General features: G+C 57.9%; 1 protein-coding gene across 9 annotated transcripts in view; it reads right to left on the bottom strand.

The window, feature by feature from the left end:
* The window catches only part of SYT7 (synaptotagmin 7), a 59797-nt gene extending 53482 nt beyond the window's left edge, over nucleotides 1-6315 (bottom strand). For all 9 annotated transcript variants that reach the window (XM_036925120.2, XM_036925137.2, XM_036925128.2 and 6 more), the window contains exon 1: nucleotides 5692-6315. In XM_036925120.2, coding sequence (XP_036781015.1) covers nucleotides 5692-5722 — 31 coding nt within the window. In that variant the 5' untranslated portion in view covers nucleotides 5723-6315. The remainder of the gene's footprint in view (nucleotides 1-5691) is intronic.
* Between the last annotated feature and the right edge of the window lie 12466 nt (nucleotides 6316-18781).

Genomic DNA, 18781 nt, shown 5'->3' with positions numbered 1-18781 from the left:
AGCAGGAGGGGGCCTGCAGTGTGCTGGCTGAGACGGCCACTGCTCTCTGGCCCCACTGACACCACTCTGTGGTGATGAGGCAGATCCAATTTGTCCCCGGGGCCCCTCCGGGAGCAGCTACCACAGCAGGGTTTGAAGTAATTTAATTGGACACATTAGCCACACAGCTCTGCTCTGTTCCCCTCGTGCAGGGCCTCACGCAGGTGCCCCTCCCACACCCCACACCACCCTACCCCAGCTGGAGGCAGGGTGCCTGCTTCACCAAGTAGCACCCTGAGACCCCCACCTGCTATGACTGCTCCCTCACCACCCATCCTCTGCCATTCCAGGGGCTCCTGAGGGCTCTAGAATCAGAGGACTGGCTGGGCTCTGCAGGTCCCAAGTCCTTGCCTTTCTCTGATGCAAGCAACAACCGTGGGAGCCCCTGGGGCTGGGGCTCAGACCTCTCCTTCCAATCTCCTCTGTAGGCAGAGGAGGAAGGGTCATCCTGTTTTGTCTCCCAGCCAGCCTGAGACCCCCAGCTTCCTGCACTCCAGAAAGGGCCTGAGAGGAACAGGGCCACTCCAAGACGGGGGCAGCCCTCCTCCCAGGGCTCTGGGGGAGGGGTGCACCCCCCCACAGCCACAAACACACAGACATGCCCCATTAGACCATGCTGTCATGGAAATGCCCATGTCTGTGCACACCAAAGCTCCAACAGTGCAATGTCCGCACCTGTGCACGCCTCCCAGCCAGGTGAGGCCCTGCTCCCAGCAGAGGAAGGCCTCAGAGGAGGCCACGCTGGCAAGTGGGAGGGCATGGCAGGGGGCAGGCAGGGCCCCTAGAGGGCATGGGTCCTGCCTGGCTAGGTACAGGGCCAGGGAGGCACCCTCCCCGACGCTTTCCATCACAGCTCCCCTCGCGCCTTGACGCACTCGCTACAAATGCCCTCATTAGCTGCTGTTCTCCGCGGGCACGACTCTCCGACGAGCGCAGCTATTACGGCCGTCCAGCTGCCACCCACAAGCTCACGTAGATACACGCCCATCACAGTGCTTCTCCCCACTGGCCCCGCCCTCCTTTCCCACCGCACAGTCCGTCACAAGAATGTTTCAATTACCCAAACATCCCAGCTCTTGATCGAAGTCAGCTCCCAGCCCAGGACCACAGGTAACATGCCTACTCCAAGGGCCCTTCCAAGTGGAAGCTGCAGAGCCCCCGGAGCAGGCCAGGGTGCCGGCCTACCTTCCAACCGGGTCCGGAATTCCACGCTCAGGCTCTGGGCACGGCCCTGCCCTTTCCACGGGTCCCACGCTATCTGCCAACTCCCTTCCAGCCCTTGGGGAATTCTGCTGGGTGAGACCAAAGCTGGGCCCTCCAGACATAAACTGGACAGAGCCCAGCAAAACTGCCCCTGCTGCCTGGAAGGACAGGGACCTCTGTGACTACGGAACTGGCACAATCTGCCTGGCATCACCGGCTGGGGTTCCCTGGCAAGGCAGGGCCTGGCACGGGCTGGCTCCGGCACCTGGCCAGACCAGTGACCGCCCCAACAGAAAGAGCTGACCTCACCAGCCACACGTGCCACCTGCCGGGCCCTGCCCACGGCTCCACCAGGGTGGCCCGCGCCCACCCGGGATGCCTCAGTGCCTCTGAGGAGCCTGTCCAGTTGGCTTCTCTTCCAGTCAAGAGTCCCCTACTCAGAGGACTGGGCTCCTGCCCCCTGGAGGCCCTCTCACCACTCCTGTTGTTCTCAGCCTCACTCCCCTGGGGGAAGCCGTTACTGGAAACTGGTCCGTCAGATTCAGTAGGATTCAAAGTCCCTGAGAGAAGAGTGGGTGGGAGGGGAGAGGGGCGGGGGAAAGGAACCCCCCAGTTCTCTGCCCTTCCCCCAAGACCTCCGGCAACAGCAGGGCGGAAGAGGGTGAGAAGGGCACAGCCCTCCACTGGCACTTCACTGGGCCTGAGCTTGGGGTCAGCCAGAGGCAGGGACCAGCTGCCCAGGACCTGCTTTTGCCCACCTGACACCCACCTGCTCCTCTGCCTTCCAGCTGTCCCTCAGCTGTCACCTGATGCCCTACATGTTCCCACCCCAGTCCAGCCTGCTCAAATTCCTCTTCCCTAAACAGGAGGGACTTTGATGCTATTTCCCTCTTTTCCATCCCCCGGCCCTTGGTCGGTGCCACCAAACAGCATGACCCAGGGCCAAGGAGGGTCCTGTCTTCACTGCGACACCCAGCCTCTGTCTAAGGCCCACAGAAGCCATGCCTCCCACCCAGGGTTCCAGACCTGCTCAGCCTCAAGTTCCCCTCTCAGCCAGGCCTGTTGGGAGATCATTGAATCTTTAGTCGCAGACTCTGACCCCAACCCAGGATGTAAGCCAGGGAGGTCTGGACCCGTGCAGATGGGGCAGGTGGGGGGCAGGGATGGAGGGGCATGTGGGGGTGAGGGGAGATTGTCGGTGAAATGGTCCATTGGGCTTCCTTAGAAGCTCTGGCCGCTAATCCTGGTGGCCCTCACAGTACACCCCTGATCTGCCCTTTCAGCCTCTGGCCTGAACTTGTGCCCTGTGGTCCGAGGTTGGTCTGGACAATCTCTTGGCTCCCTCTGCCTTGAGAGAGGAGACCTACATGCCCAGGCTCCTGCCCCATGCAGTATGCCTCCCATACTCCCTAGGAGTGACCTGCCTGGCAGAGGTGCTGTAGGAGGCAGAGCCCATTAACAGGTGGGACAGGTGAGATGTCAAGCAGGCCATCCCCAGGGACAGACTCCCAAAGGGCTGGGAGCAGGGCAGGTACCCCTCAGGACCTCACCTCTCTCCTGGTGGCAGGGGTGATGCTGCAGTGGCCCAGACTTTCCCCCTCTGGCCTTGCTTCCACGTTCACTGCAAGGTCACCTCTCCCTCCCTCCCTCCCTCCCTGATGCCATCCTGCCTGCCCACTGCAACGCTGACCCCTGCAGGCCTGCTGAGGCCCTGCCCGGCCTGGGGACAGGTGGTCCAGGGACACAGGGAGGCCAGGCCAGGCCAGCTTCTGGATGAACAGAGGATGAAGGCTAAGAGCAGGGAGAGGGCCGCAGTGCCAGGGGAGGGGGCAGAGGGGAGACTGCAGGCATGGCTAGGGGAGGCTGGGATGGTTTGAGGAGAGGTCAATGGGGGTGTGTGGGCAGGGAGCTGGTCTCCATTCCTCAGTGGGCCCTGGCTTCTTCCCACAGTCCCTTGCTTCAGTCATGATAGATCTGGGAAAGAACTGTCTAGGGGCCAGGCCGAGAGGGGAAGGAACTGTACCTGTCCACCATCCTATTGGGTAAAGGTCTTAGCAGTAGGCTGAGCCCTGTAGGGCCCAGAATGAGTGGGCTGAGGGACGGGGTACCACAGTGACACTCTGGAACCAGCCTAGGACACTGGGGAGCAGGAGAGGGCAGGAGATTCAATTGTGTACAAAGGATGGGGCTACAGGTGTTCCTCAGAGTGGGATGAGGGGATCAAGACCTAAAACCACTGGCCCCTGGGGGACCAGAGGACAGACCTGAATCACACTGGAATTAATTTGTATATCTCACTCGCACCTAGTGCCAGACAAAAGGGAAATGGGGTAACAGAATAGGGGACACGTAGCCCTGGCTGGGGAACCCAAGTCTGGAGGGCCTGGGGTAAGCTGGGGCTGGGGTCCTGGTCTGGCACTACAGGGATTTTAGGAGGTGGCAGGGGTGCCAGGAGCATGGAGGACAGTTGAGGTATCTGGTCATCAGAAATCCCTCGGGAATCAAGATCAACTGCAGACTCTGTCCCCTCCAATTCATTTCTGACCCCTGTAGCTGCAGGAGGAGTGGGCAAGATATGTCTCCACCCAAGACAGGGGGGCCATTGCCCCATACAGGAGGAAAGGTCTGGGGGTTGCCAGTGTGCTAGGGGCCTTTTAGCCAGAAGATGCCAATCACATCAAGTTGGCCTCCGAGGAGAGGGCAGAAGTTCTTGGAGGAATGGTGATGTCATGGTGCCCAGGTGTGGGAGGGAACCGAGGAGAGAGAGAGCACCAGGGCATGGCCCTAGACCTCTGGCCTAACAGGAAAGGGGAGATGCCTGCCTGACAGGGCAGGGGGGAGGGGCGTGTCCTCACTGCCTCTCCCCTTCTGTCCGGTACCCCAGAGCTGGTCTCTGAACTAAGCTACTGGCTTCTGAGAGGGCGACCCAAGCAAGAGAATGCCTCTGCCCTTGGTCCAAGTACTGGAAGCTGGCAGTCTCCTGGGGGAAGACACCAGGATAAGTGACCTGGGTCCAGACAAATGAAGAGAGGGGCCTCCAAAGGCAATGTCCTTTCAGCCATCACCTAGAGGACATTCGTAGGTGGGCATGAGGTTCCAGAGAGGGAGACTGAGTCCCTTTCACCCTATACCCAAGGGCTGAGTAGATGTACTGCCTGGCACTGGCACCCAGTAGGTCCTCCTCAGTGGACTCTGGCTGCAGCAACAGGATGGGGGTGAGAGCTGACTCTTCAGGAGGCAGGGACAGGCTGAGGCCGCCCCTCGAGGGAAAGAGCAAACGTGGAACCAGGGCAAGACTGGGCAAAGCCAGTGCCCACTGCACTGCCCTCAAAAGCCTTGAGGCTCTAGGCCCCTCCTGGGAAAGGCCTTAGAACTGTTCCTCCTCCCAGTACCCCCCAGCCCCGGAGGTCAACAGGATCTTCATCTGTGGGAGCAAGTCCTCAGACAGAGGTGCTGTGCTTTTAGCATCAGAGAGAAACCCAGAAGCGGACACCTTGCTGCCAGAACTGGCAGACTGGGGGTGCTGGGTCTGGGGTGGAGCACCCCAGGTGACAGCTGAGACTGAGCCTGGGCAGAGGCTGCAGGGGACCTGCCTACAGGTGGGCACTGTGTGAGGAGGCGTCCCGAGCCAAGGAGGAAATGGCAGAGCAATTTCCCGAGGAAGGAGGAAAGATCCCTCGGCTTGGCCTGGAGGATGCCAAGCAGACGTGGGCTCCCAGGCCACTCCCCAGCTTGGCTGGGGAGAAATGCAAAGGACCACGGCCCTTCCCCCTCCCTCCTCCGACAGGACTGGAGTTTGGGGTTCTTTGCCTCCCCCCTCCCCAAGCCCGGGAGAGCATTCCCCTGGCACCCCCATTCTCACTAGCCTCTGCTCTCTTTTCCTTCAGGCACTCCTGCCTGCCTCTTCAATGCTCCTGCGGCTCTCCATCCGTCAGAAGCCCCCTCCCCTGCTGCTGCACCAGGTTCCCACTGCCCCCTGGCACCTTCTCAATTCACAGTTGGCACTGCCGATGTCACTCCGCCTCCCCGTGCCCACAACCTTGGCTGAAAGCTGCCCAGGATCCTTGCCCTGGGTTCCGCTAGTGCTGGCACTGGTGCTGGGGACCCGGGGGTGCCTCTGAAGGCACTGCCCGGCTCCCGCAGGGGCAGCGGCTCCTTGCTCCGCCACCCACGTTGTCCTTGGGCTGCTGGGGGGTGGGGGAGGTCCTTGTGGGGACACTGCGAAGCCGGTGCCCGGCATAAAGCCTGGCAGTGCCCGGACTGCGGGGGGCCAGGGTCCGAGCTGCTGGCGCTCAAGCCCGCGCCCCTGGGGCTGGTATGACCCTGGGTGCAGTCAGTGCGGCTCCGGAGGACAGCAGCCCTGAGCCGGAGCTCCGAGACGGCCCCCGGCGGTGTGGCCGTTCTGCCCGCCGGTGCGGGGCGCCCCAGCCCGCGCGGGGCCGCGCTTACCTGGGCCGGCCGCGTCCGGGTCCCGGTACATGGTCCCCTTGTCGCCGGCTCCCTCGGGGCTCCTCAGAGCCTCCCGCGGCCGCGCGCTACTCCGCCGCCGCTGCAGGGCATGGGGCCGGGCGACCCCCGGGGGCGGGTCCGAGGGCGGGGGCCGCGCGGGCTGCACTGAGCCTCGGAGCCGGGGAGCGGGGGCCGCCCGCCCGCCGAGCACGCTGCCGCCGAGCCTCGCCGAGCCTCCTCCCTCCGGCCTGCGCGCCGCGTGTGCGCGCCGGAGCGTGAGTGAGTGTGTACGAGGCCGTGTGTATGTGTGTGTGTGAGCGCGTGTGTGAGCGCGCCCGGGGCACCGCCGGCGCCGCCCGCCCGCTGCCGAGCGCTGCTGCCACCGCCACCGCCACCGCCACCGCCACCGCCACTGCCACCGCCTGCGCCCGCTGCTGCCCGCTGCCGGCCGCTCGACGCACTGCAGCCCGCCGCCGCCCGGAGCCGCCCCGAGGGCGCCGCCGCCGCCCCGAGCGCCCCGCCCGCCGCCAGTCTGAGCGCAGCCCCTGCGGGGAGGGCACAGAGCCCTCCGGCTGGGTTCTTCAACCTTGCGTTTCCCGTTGCACTGTGCGACCACTCCGGCCCGTGAGCCCCTGATGGCAGCGGCTTCTAACCCCGCAGCGCCGCGGAGCCGGCCGCCTCCTCCGAGGTGCCCTTTGACTCCGTTCCAAAAGGCGAGGAAATCCACTCCGTGTTTTCCACCTGGTGGCGGTTCGAGGGCGTCAGCTCGGGACTAGATTCCGCGGCCGTCCCGGGAAGTCAGGCTGGTGTGTGCAAAAACAAGGAGTGGAGTTTTTTGCCAGCGCTGAGCCTGGGTCCGCCATCCTGTTCACCGAGCTCGAACAACCCGAGAAGGTCTAGGATCTCCACCCTCGATGGGCGACTAGGCCTAGTTCCCCTACCCACTTAACCCAGATGAACAGAAGACGACCTTTCAGCTTTTGCTCCCTGTCCCGCACCACTCCTCCATTGCCCCTTGTCCTTCCTTGACCCCAGCCCTTCAGTGGGTAAGAAGGAAATCCCTCCTTCTCCTTCCAAACCTGGGGGCTCTCTTGGTCCTCTCTGTCCCTCTGCCAACTCAGAACAGTCCAAATCAGGTGAGCCCTAATTCTTTCTCTGCAGAATTGGAAATGTTTTGATTCTGGGGCAGGGAGAAGGGGGCCCCTATCCAGAGGACTTTAAAGGCTTAGAACTGAACCATCGATAGTTTCAGGCATAACAACCTCCTTGCACACACCTACATTCCTAGTCAGCCCCCACACATGTACACAGGCACACAAACACACCTCCCATAAAGTGAGATCCAGACACGGAAGTATCGCACAGCACAGGGCCTGCCCCTACCCTGAACCAAAGAGGGTAGGCAGCAAGGCAAAACCCCTGGCCTGCCAAATCATCCTGCCCTCCCCTCCACTGAGAATGTAGTTCAAAGGGGAGCCAGGCTGTCCAGAATCAAGGATCCCTAATCCCAGCCTGAGAAATCCACTTAACTGACTTCATACTGCACAGCCCACGCCCAGCCAGACCTCCACCTTCCCACAGCGCAGTAGGCAGCCAGCAAACCCTCAGGGACAAATCTCCATCCCAAGTCTCCCCCAACACACATGCACACATCCCCATCCCCTTGAACTCACATGGAGCCTATTATACACACACACACACACACACACACACACACACACACACACACACACACACACACTCACCTCCACCCACAGCTTTTCCGGTTGAGAAGCAGATAAAGAAATTCCCCAAGCAAACCTCCATGAAGACTGTTCCGGTGGAGAACAGATTTCCTTGGATTGAATGTTCTAATTAAAAATGGAAGGAAAAAAGCCAATTGCAGGTTCTAGCCCATGATTCCTCAGTGGCTAGAAATCTCAGCCCTCATCCCGTCAAGGGCCATTATGTTTTACACACCCTGCAGCCATCCTCACCCACATGAAGCCAAAAATCCAGTAGCTATTCACATGCCCCTTTTTGGCAAACCCCAGAGAGCCAAGCCAACAGTCTGGGACTCCAAGGTCTCCAGCCTTGGTTGTTCCCACTTCCACCCCCAGCTGCCTTTCTTATTGCCCTAATAAAGCAAATGGTGAACTCTTTCCCACTCCCAACTGCCATCATCAGTGGGCACCCCACAGAAAGGCTGATGTTCAGGAACCTCTGCACCCATCAATCTGAGAGTCCAGAGCTGCACAGCCGAATTCAACATTGCAATTCAACAGATCTTTCCAAGCACCTAGATCATGAAGTTTTTCGGAGTTGGAGGGCAGAGGACCTCTGAGAGATGACCTAGGTCACCTCTCAGGTGATGGATGGTGAAGACAAGGCCTCTAGAGGGAAATGAATTTGTCCCAGGGAGCTAAAGACTCAGAGCTAACAGCCCAGGGAGCCGGTGAAAGAATTAGGAAAAGAACCCTTGGCCCTGACTCTCAGCCATTTGCCAACAAGTGGGGCCCAGCGCCTGTTCGTATCTGAGAGCTTACAGCCTGTCCCTTACAAAAATAAAATTCCCAATCTCATTCACTCCCAGCAGGCATTAGACAGCCATCATTCTAAAATGTCAGAGCTGGACAGTCCCTCAGATGTACTACATAAATCCCATGAGATATAGTGGAAACTGAGGCATAGGAGCATTGGGAATATTGAGTAGGTTTTTATTTCCTCCCTGCATCATTGACACAGAAAAAGCTTGGGAAACATCCTTTGTCTTGGCCCTTGTCTAGGGGAGTCAGCTTCATTGAAAAAAAGGAAAGAATACAGATATGTGGCTTTGCCATTCATAGCTGTGTGATCCTGGGAAAATTACCTGACACCTCTGAGTCTCGATTTCCTCATCCACACAGTAGAGATAAAAATAACACCTAGTTCCCTTGATTATTATAAAGATTAAATGAGATGACACAATTAAGACACTTGAAAGGACACTAGGAGATAGATACTGAATGCCATTGTTGTCATTTGTTTCTCTCTCTAACAGAGACCCCACATACTCCCCATTCCCATGCTTTGCCTGTCAGGGACGTTCTTCCAGATATCTAACTTCAAACGATCCTGCTGCATTTGAAGGCTACCCTCTCCTGCTGGAGCATCCACAAGAGCCAAGCCAACTGCGAGTTCCTGTCTTCTGAGGGCTCACAGAGGCCTGGGTATAGGCGGGAAATGAAGTCTGCAGAGATGAGCAGGTCCTCTGTGAAAAGAGATTGGAGGGTGTGAACTACCCCTGTCCTGCCCTCAGGTCCTGTCCCTTTCAGGTTAGGGCCTGGGCCTTTGGCATTCTGCCTCTCCCCTTCCCGCACCCAGTAGAGGGGTGCCCTGAGAGCCCTCTCATCTGTGACACAGCTGGTCCCTGTGCCCTAATTCCATGACGTGGCAGGAAATGCTGGCAGCACCTGGTTCCCCAAGGACTGCCACGCTGCTTTCTGTGGACCCCTCAGGCCTGTTTCCGATCTGGTGCGATCACCAGGGCCCAGGTGTCCTGGGCGGGCTGCAGGAGGGATGTGAAGCAGGGAGGGACATTCTGTCCCTCAGGAGCAGATGCCAGGCCTGCACTCTCCTAAACAGGGCCCCCGAGGCCACCTGGCTCTGTTGCTAGGCCACAGCTGGAGGCAGGCTCCTGGTTCCTCCTCTGGCCTCTACCTGGCATGGATGCCTGCAATGCTGCTGTCTCCCCACAGCTCCTGTCCCCCACCCCGCCCCTTTGGCCAATGGCTGAATTATTAATAAAAATGCCGAGGAAGCTGTTTGTGCAGCTCATGTGACAGAACAAACACACCTCTCTCCTTGCCCACCATGCATGTGGCAAAAGACTCAGGCTGAGCATTCACCTGATCCAGGGAGGGCCAGGCTCCGAGACCACCAGAAGGCAGTGTGAGGGGCCACAGCACAGTCTGCTCTGCCACCTGTCCCTGCAGTAACCCATCTCCAGTCTTCCCCTTCTCCTCTGCAGACAGTAGGAGTCAAGAATAAATTTAAGAGACATCATCTCCACAGAAGGGACTGAACAGTGCACTCCTAGAAGGCAGCTGCAGTCATCTCTGGTTCCACCTTTTCACAGTGGAGACTCAATCAGTGCCTGCCAGTCACTTACCTCTTCCTCCCAGACCCAGTAACCACAGAATCTGGGAGGCCTACCCAGAGTCTACACTTTTCACACTTCTGCTGGGCCCTCCTTTACAGGCCTGATACTAAAGAGGCAGGGATTGTCCACAGCATCCAGGGATGAGTCCTTGACATTAAACTCTGGGCCTGTCTCTGCCACTATCTAACTGTTCGGCCTTGTCAGTTACTTGATGTGTCTGGGTCTCCGTTTTCTTTTCCATAAAATAGGGCTAATAATTGCACCACATGGGTATGTGAGAGTACACTGGGGACATGGCAAGGCAAGGGCTAGGCATCTTTCTTGGCTCCCTGGGCACCATCCTAGGCACCAAGGACCCTGCTCCATAGCCCTGGGACCCCATTCTACATCCTTGGGCCATGTTGCAGAGGCAGAAACCCATTCCCTACATCCAACTCCACCAGTGTCCTTTCTCCCTGTAACCTCCCTCCTCATCTAGACTCGGCCCTAAATCTCTCTCTCCATGGTCACCCTGACCCCACCCCCACCCCCACATATGCTTGGCTCGGCCCCTCAAATCCCTGATATCTCAAAAGATGAAAGCTGGTGCCCCTTCTCTTTGCCAGCTTGTGGTTGGGATAGCCCCAGCCTCTGTCACAATCATGGCCTTAGGCCTGTTTTGAGATGCTCCCTGTACTTCTCTGGGACAGAGAGCCCTGGGGGCTGGTGAGACCCCCTTCTCAGGATGCACTGTGGAAACACTTCGGCCTCTCCATTACAAGCCGCATGACCTATGGTAAATCACTCATTTCTTCTCAGCCTCAGTTTACCAGTCTATACCACAAGGTTGTTGGTTTTTAATCTTGATTTGGCCTTGGGCTCCTCTGAGAATCTGAAGAGCATCATGGACCTCCCCTTCCTAGAAAAATGCGAATTCAAATACAGACACAACATCTCACACAAAATTGTGGGGGAGGAGGTCCTGCAGTTCCAGATAAAAATCCCTGACCCAGAGGCCCACAAAGTTGCTTCCAGCTCTGACAGAACTGTCATCTGAGCCCTGTTCTTTGCCCTCCTCATCCTCCCCATGGTGGTTCTTGGGTGATGGTGGGGGTGGCCTGGGGCTCTATCCCCACCATTTCTCCCTCCTGCCTCAGTGGCCTCTGCCCCCAGCACTCAGCTGTGCCTGGAACCAGTTTGCCCGCAGCTCAGACCAGCATTTCAGTATCTCTTGGAGCTTATTGAACAGGCTCCACCTGCCTTTCAAGGTATTTAAAGGTTCTTTTGACCAAATGCTTTTTGATCCTCCGCTGATGGGAACCAAGCAGAGATTCTTTTACCAACGGCCTCCCCCCACCCCCCGTATATTAGTGACTAAGAGCGTTTTTGATATCGCAAAACCTTCTGTGATTTGTTCAAAGCCCTGGCCCTGGCGGCCACCTCCCCCTGATACCCAAGCTGGTCAGCTCCAGCCTCCACCGCCCTCAACCCCCAGGTGACCTAGTTAAAGGGAACCGGTTAGCTAGACAGCTCCCCGCTGCAAATGCAGGACCCCAGACCCCAGCCCAATAGAGGAGGCGCTTCAATCAAGCCCCTGTCTTCTCAGGGAGTCCCTGCCAGGCCAGGTAGGATAGGGTCCAAATAAGTGTCCCCTAGATTCTGGAGGAACACTCCTCTTCTTCGCTGTTCAACTGAGGCTGCATAGACGGGCATGCTGCCCACGGGAGTGATTAACCTGTTTTCAGAGTCCAGTGAATGAGATCCCTTAACCTGAGGTGGAGAAGGGGAAACTGGGCTTTGACAAGCCCCGGGCACAGGCCTCGGTGTGTGACGGCTAGGAGCCAGCACCCACCTACTCCAGACCTTCGCAAGCCCAGATCACAGCGTGTGCTCCTGGCTCCGTGCTCCTGCTCCTCCGGAGCGGCGTAGAAAGCCCTGGGGTGGACCCCAGCTGCACTCTCCTTGGGGCTCAGGCATCGGGCTCAGGGCTGCCACCGCCTCACGAAGAGCGTCCCCACCCCCCACCCGTGCAGCAGTCAGCCAACTCTTAAGGGCCCACCCAAAGCGCCCTAAGTCTGGGGCCGGGCGGGGCCCGGGGTGGGGATGCGCGTGCGCGGAGGGGGCACCGCGGAGCCCGCGTGAGCTGGTGAATTACCGCGTGCAGGAGAGGACAGATCCGTGCTCGCCCCCCGCCACAGAGACGCAGGCAACGGTGCACCCACCTGGGGGTATGACATGTCCAGCCCTGCGACGGAGGCGCCATCCCCACGCCCCAGCTGGAGTTGAAGACTGCGATGGGGGTGGGGTCCCATTTCTCAGCAGGTGAAAGGGTTATCAGCGCTGAGAAGCTGTGACTGCCCCAGGTCCACAAAGCCTGGCTCTGCCCTTGGAAGAGTAACATCCGGGAGCTGAGCGAGTTCAGGTGGCCAGACCCTGGCCTTTGACCCTCGCTAAGGACCCTGGGGGCTGCTAGGCTCCTGGGCCGGGTCGGGCCAGACCTAACGCCAGAATCCAGTCCCAGCTCTGCAATAATCATAATAGCAGCAGCCACCATTTATTGCGCTCTGAGGACTTGCCAGATCCAAGTGCCAAACGCATAACACACATTATCCCACTTAATAGTCATAGCAGCCCGCTGAAGAAGTCCTGTTTGTGATCCCCTTGGGAAGGTGGCTGAGGATCAGAGGGAGTGTGACTTGCCTGAGGTCACATAGCCCGGAGGGAAGGGAACTGGGCAGCTGGAAGTCCCACCCAGCTCTGACCAGCCCTAGAGCCCAAGCATGCAACCACTGGGCTTTGCTGCATCTCACTGTGGAGCTTTCTGGAGGCTAGCAGGTGCTAGGGTCTGCTCTTCAGCCCAGTATGGCCCAGCTGGTGGGAAAAGGTTGGGGGGGAAGCAGAGGTGCGACAGTGCTGGGAAAGAGGGAGACGATGGGGGACTCCTGCCCTTTGGCTGCTCCATTTCCACCTGGATCCAATCTCCTCCTGCTCCCACCCTGACCCCAAGGCTCTGTCCTGAGCAGCCATGTTCCTTCTCACCCAATGCTCTGCCTGCGTGAGCAAATCTGCTCCCTCAGCCCAACTCCCACCTCTGTCTCTGGGCCCTGACCTCCCTCCCAAGCTGGTATCTGCCTTCTTAATGAACATCTCCACCCAGGTGGGGTGAGCTCCTTACCTTCCTGAGGAAGCAGTCTCTCCTTGGATCACACCAGGTCTTTCACGGCCCCCATTACTTTCCCAAGCTCCAGATCAGTTCCCCAAAGCCACCTGCTGCTCTTCCCCCACATCGACTCAGTTTCCAGATTCTTCAGACCAGTCGTGGAGCCCCTCACCCCCCATAGCTCCTGACCAGCTGCCTCCCTTTTCCACTGTAACCCAGTGCCCTCCCTCACTGTGATTCGTTTGAGACAAGACCTGACTGATGGTGCTGTGCCCCAGCTCCCCAGCACCACAGCCTGTGGAGTCAGGTAAGAGAAACTTTGCTTGAACCAAACCCCTCCCCAGAGAGAGGACCCTGCCCTCCTCTTCTTGCCTAATGACTTACCTTCAGTGAAAAACTGTTCCTGAGTTTCTGTCATGTGTTTCCACCCTTCAAAGCCCATCTCAAATACCACTTCTTCCAGGGAGCTGTCCCCAATTCTCCCAGGTGAGTTTGAACTCTCCTCTCCTGTAGCCCCATGGTATTTCCTCAGCAGTATTCTGATGGAATGCCTACTTTAATAGTGTTTGTACACCTTGCCAGTCCTGCTCTCTGCCCACCTCCCCCACCCATGCAACAAATCAGAAGCTCTCTAAAGGTAAGGGTTGCCCATTTCTAGCCATCCTCATCTTCCTTCTTTGTATTAGTTCATTTAGCAGGTGTTGAATAGCTGTTATGTGTACTGCATATACAGAAACCCTCCTCTGAGTAACTGGCATACAGTGGGACAAATGCCCGAATGGAGTGATGCTCAAGGCACATTCAGAGATGACTTTGCCCTGGGCAGGCATTTCTCCAGGCTCCCAAATGCCAGGCCCTGGCCTAGGCACTGGTGGGGGAATGCAAGCTTGAAGAAGACCAAGCTGGGCCCTCCAGGATTGTAGATATATAGAAACAATATGATATATGTACAAATGTAGGTGTGAACAAAGCATAGAAGACAGAAGAATGACTCTGGCCCTGGGGAAATCCAGAGGCTTCCCAAATGCCCAGTCCTTACACCAAATGGGAACCTCTTAAGTCTCTGCTGAATTAAATTGGTTGGGAGAAGAAAGGGGACATAATAGAGACAGAAGAAGAAAAGGCAGTTTTGGAGGGAGGACAATGACAGCATTTTCACAACATCTGCACCAAGTGGCCCTGCAGTCCATCCCAGAGGGATGTGTTACAGATGAATGAGATCATGGATGTGCACACTCTGAACTCTCAGGAAGAAAGGCACTCTCTGTACCAGTGATGTTAGTCTGTCCCCATCAGACTGTAAGCCCTTCTTTCCAGAAAGCCTGTTTCCCCCAGGAAAATCAGGTATACCCTATGACAACTTGATTCTCTTTCTTGGCTTCAGTTTCCCCATCTGCAACATGAGAATATGGGATGCGACAGCCCTGAGTTTCTCTGGCTCTTCCAGGGAGATGCTCTGTGGGACGGCTGGGTCTGACCAGGAGATGCCCTGTGTCGTGTCCTGTCCACCACAACCTGGGCTGAACTCAGGAGTCTCCATGGTGTCACAAAGGCCACTCCCTGTCTTGTTTGTCTTTCTGGCCAAACAAGGCCCTGAAGAAAGTGAAGCAAGGGTGGGTCTTTGCAGTGTTCCGCTGTACATTTTGAGGCATAGGCTTCAGGACTGTGTTCTGAAAAAGCCCCCTATGTGGGCTCCTCCCTTCCCTCCCAGGTCCAACGTCTGGGTTCCCCTGGTGAAGCCCCTGTCCTTCTGCAAATCCCCAGGGGTTCTCCCTTTATGGTCACTGTATGAGGATTCACGATGCCCGGGTGAAAGGGGTGGAGGCTGTAGTGGGGGAAGGAGAACCTTCTCCCATAAACCTCCTTACGCCCTCTGACACTTGCTCCCTGCCCACTTCCTGTGCTTGGCTAGTGTGTCACCCTCCGCCCTCCCCAACCCCCAATATACCAGACACCGCGGCCATGTCCCTACCTCCCCTGTTTTCCTTGTCCTGCACATTTATTTAATTGGTGACAAGGCCTGGTCTTTCCCCCACTCCCCTGGCTCTCTCTCCAGTCCTTCTCAAACTTCCCCTGCCCCACATCCACTGCCCCAGCCCAGGAACTTTGTCTCTCACCACCTTCCTCCGTCCTCTGCCCCCAGCTGGCTCCCCTCCCAACCACTGTCCTATGGACACTGAAACACAAGTGTGACGTGTTGCTCTTCAGCTCAAAACCCTTCCATAGACCTCCCTTACTCTTGGGAGATACTCTCTTGCTGTCTGGACGCAGGTCTCTTCCAGACCTAGCCAGGGAGGTGGTCTTCGGGGGTGTTTGGAGGGCAAAGTAGCGCTTGTGGAAGGATGGTATCAGGGTGCTTTCTGAGGTAGGGAGCAGCGAGTGCAAAGGTCAGGGATGTGGTGGAGCCTGATGTGGGAAAAGTCAGAAACCTCACTGGGGTGGGTGTCCAGGGGGTGTCAGACACACCCCCTGTGTGCCCGGTGTACTGGTCTCTGCTGGGTGTACTGCGGTGACCAAAGCAGATCCCCTTGGGGAGCCGGCATCTAGCAGGGGGAGACAGGCAGTCAGCAATACGCAAACTAAGTAAATGTCACAGTATGTTAGAAGGCAATGAGGGTTGTGGGGAAGTAAACGGTAGGAAGAAGCAGGCGTTCTCTGGAATGCTGGGGTTGGAGTGCAGCATGAAGACAAGGTAGTCAGGGCAGGCCTCATGGAAAAGGTGACATCTGGGCAAAGACCCAAGGGAAGTGAGGGGTTTAAGGCCATGGTCATCTGGGCAGCCATGTACCAGGATAGGGCACAACCAGTGCAAAGGCGTCAGGGTGGGACTGTGTCTGGAGGGTTTGAAGAACAGCCAGGAGGCTTGTGGGGCTGGAACAGAGTGAGTTAGGGAGAAAGGAATAGAGAAGAGGTCAGGAGAGTAGGGGGGAGAGCGGAGGGCCAGTCATTGCAGGAACTTTGGGAAATGGAAGCTTCCGGAGTATTGTGTGAAGAGGAGGAACCGGAGCTGACCTGAGGCGTCAAGGATCATGCTGGCTGTGTGTTGAAGGAAGAGGGGCAGGAAGGCCTGTTAGGAGGCTGTTGCAAGGTGAGAAATGATGGCGACTCAGACCAGGGTAGATGCCTTGGGGAGGGTGAGGAGTGGCTGGATTCTGGATCTGTTTTGAAGGCAGAGCCAACAGGATTTCCTGATGGATTGGATGTGGGTCATGAGAAAAAAAGAAGAGGCGACGTCACCTTCAAGGCCTGGCCTGAGCACTGCAAGGCTAGGACCTGCGCAGGCCGAATGGGAGGTTTGTGCTGGAGCAGCGCTGTCTCCCAGTCTGCCCTTTCATCACGGCCGACACCCAGGGAGCCTTTCTAGGCTTTTTCCCTAACCATCCCCTCTGTAAAATTTTAATACCACAACTATAACGCATCTATGTTAATGTACTTTGGCACTTTGGAGAGTCACAAACCACTGCAGTATCTAAGTGCTTTTGTCCCCTGAGAAGCAATTCTCGCTCCACTGGGGGAGATGGTGCCCCCGTGGAGAAGGCATGTGTTGAAGCGAGGCGTGTGTGGGACAGCAGAAATCAGGTCTGCACATGCCCGCTCCCAGTTGTCTACTCCGGGGAGGAGGCGCCAAAGAGAGAGCTGGGTGTTTGAGGTCTAGCCTAAGGGGTGTGTTTGGGAGTCATCAGCATACAGATGGTGCTGCAAGCAATGAGACCAGGTGACAGGGCCCAGGGAGTGACCCGGACTGGAGCCTGGGCTTAGGGCAGCACACACTGGCAGGTCTAGGGAAGAGAAGGTACCAGCAGAGGAGACCCAGAAGGAATGTCAAAGAGGTTGGAGAAAACCAAATGGGCACAACAGCAAGCCTAAAAGCCAAGCAGGAAAAGATCTTCCTGGGAGGGGACCCAAACTGAGCCAAATGCCTCGGGGAGGGCCAGTGGCAATCCGACTGTGAACCCACCGCTAGTTTGGCCCTCGGGAGACCATTGGAGATCCCAAGAGGAGCACTTTGATGGGGCGGTGGGAGTACAAGTCAGGCTGGAGTGGTTTGAGAGGAGCAGGCAGACAGGAAGGCAGCAGACACACAGCTCTGAGGAGTGTCCCTGCAGAGGGGAACAGGGAAATGGGTGGGAGCTGGCAGGGAGGTGGGATCAAGTGGGTTTGTGTGAGATGCAAGGATCAGTGAGTTTGCGCACTGGTGGGAACGCTCTAGTGGAGAGGGCAAGATTGAGGATGCGGGGGAGAGCGTGCAGAGACTTGCCAGAGCGTGTCCTTGAGTGGAGCAGAGGGCTGGGCTCCAGTGCCCGGTGGCAGTGGGTGGCAGTGGGAGCGTGGGTAGTCGTGTCGTGTAATAAGATGAGGGAGGCAGAGCGTGTGGGTGCGGGTGCTGGGTGGGGGCGGCTGAGCCGGGTGGATCCAGAAGCACTTCTGAGAGACTCGATTGTCTTCGGGGAGTGGGAAACAAGGTCAGCAGCTGAGGGAGGCAGTGGGGAGGCAGATGGGGTATGAGGAGAGATCCCGGGGACTAGGCACCCACGAGCAGGCGGCAGTGGGCACCAAGAGGTCTGCAGCAGGGAGCCTGCCTGCCCCGCCCCAGGGCCCAGGGCGCCCACCTCCAGGCTCCTGGGGCTCCCGACTCTGCTGAATTGCTGATGTTTACTGCTGTTTCCTCCAGGCAGACAAGGGTCCCTTGCTTTGCTTGGCTGTCCACTTGTCAGCAAGGCTGTGCCATCAGGTAGCCAGTGTTTGAATTCTCTTCCACGTCTCACTTGCTGTAAGCGGGCAAGTATTTTAATGTCCCCATGCCTCAGTTTCCTCACCTGTGAAACTGGGGCCATGGTAGGAGCGAGCACTCCGCGTTGTTGCTCTTTTGTTCCATTGCCTGGCATGGACAAGGGCTCAGTAAATAAAGAGTGAGGGTGAGGGAGGAGAGAGAGTTTGCTCTCGGGCCTCTGCTTGCCAAGCCAAGGCACGGGAGAGGAGGGCTGGTGTCAGATGTATGCCTGCCGCTGATGGAGGACCGTCCCCCCAGCTCAGGCGAATGGGGGCCCTGACACAGCTCTCAGTGGCCACAGGGGGAGAGACCCAGCAGCGCAGCCCAGGGCAGCCCCTAACTCAGCCCACAGCCAGGGCTGCACTGGCCGCCTCTTCAGCAGAAGGCACCAGTGTAGGGGGGCAGAGATGGGCTGGAGTCCGCGCCTCTTCCCTGGCCCCACCCTCGGGACTTCCTCCCCAGCCTGGCCCTTCCTGTTTTTCCTCCAAAGGGTCAGTCAGGGCAGGATGTTGCTTTCTTTCTCCAGAGCCCAGAGCTTTTCTGGCCTTGGATTCCTCCAGGGGGCTGGCGACACCCCGTGGGAAGACCATGCAGTGGAGCTGGCGTCCTTGGGAAGGGCTTGCAGCCTGACTGGGGACCTGCTCTGCCCTGCCCAGCTGGGGCCTCTTACTCCCGGAACTTCCCTCATCTCCCCACCCCCCTGCAACCTGGAAGTAGCAATAAAGAGAGGGGCCTGCACGGAGCAAGAGCTAATGGCCAGAATGGGCTCTGTAGGGCCTTAGGAGATCTACAGTGTTCATTACCATTTCCACATGTATGGTGGGGAGGAGTACGGAGGGAGCTGCTAAGTGCTGGTGGTGTTGAGGCTGGAGCCAGTGACGTACTGGTGGGGGCTGATGAAGTGCTCACCAAGGTCCTAGCCCTGCTCTCACCCCCTTAATGAACTGGCCAGCACCCCCCAGCAGCCTGGTTCTCAGGCGGAGGCTGGTCCTCGTGCCTGGATGCCATAGTCACTCATGTGGCCTGCCAGCAGGCAGCCTAATAGAGCCCTGGCTGCTGG

This window comes from Manis pentadactyla, chromosome 9 (assembly GCF_030020395.1).
Source record: "Manis pentadactyla isolate mManPen7 chromosome 9, mManPen7.hap1, whole genome shotgun sequence".
NCBI lineage: Eukaryota > Metazoa > Chordata > Mammalia > Pholidota > Manidae > Manis > Manis pentadactyla.
This window is presented reverse-complemented; position numbering and strand designations above follow the sequence as displayed.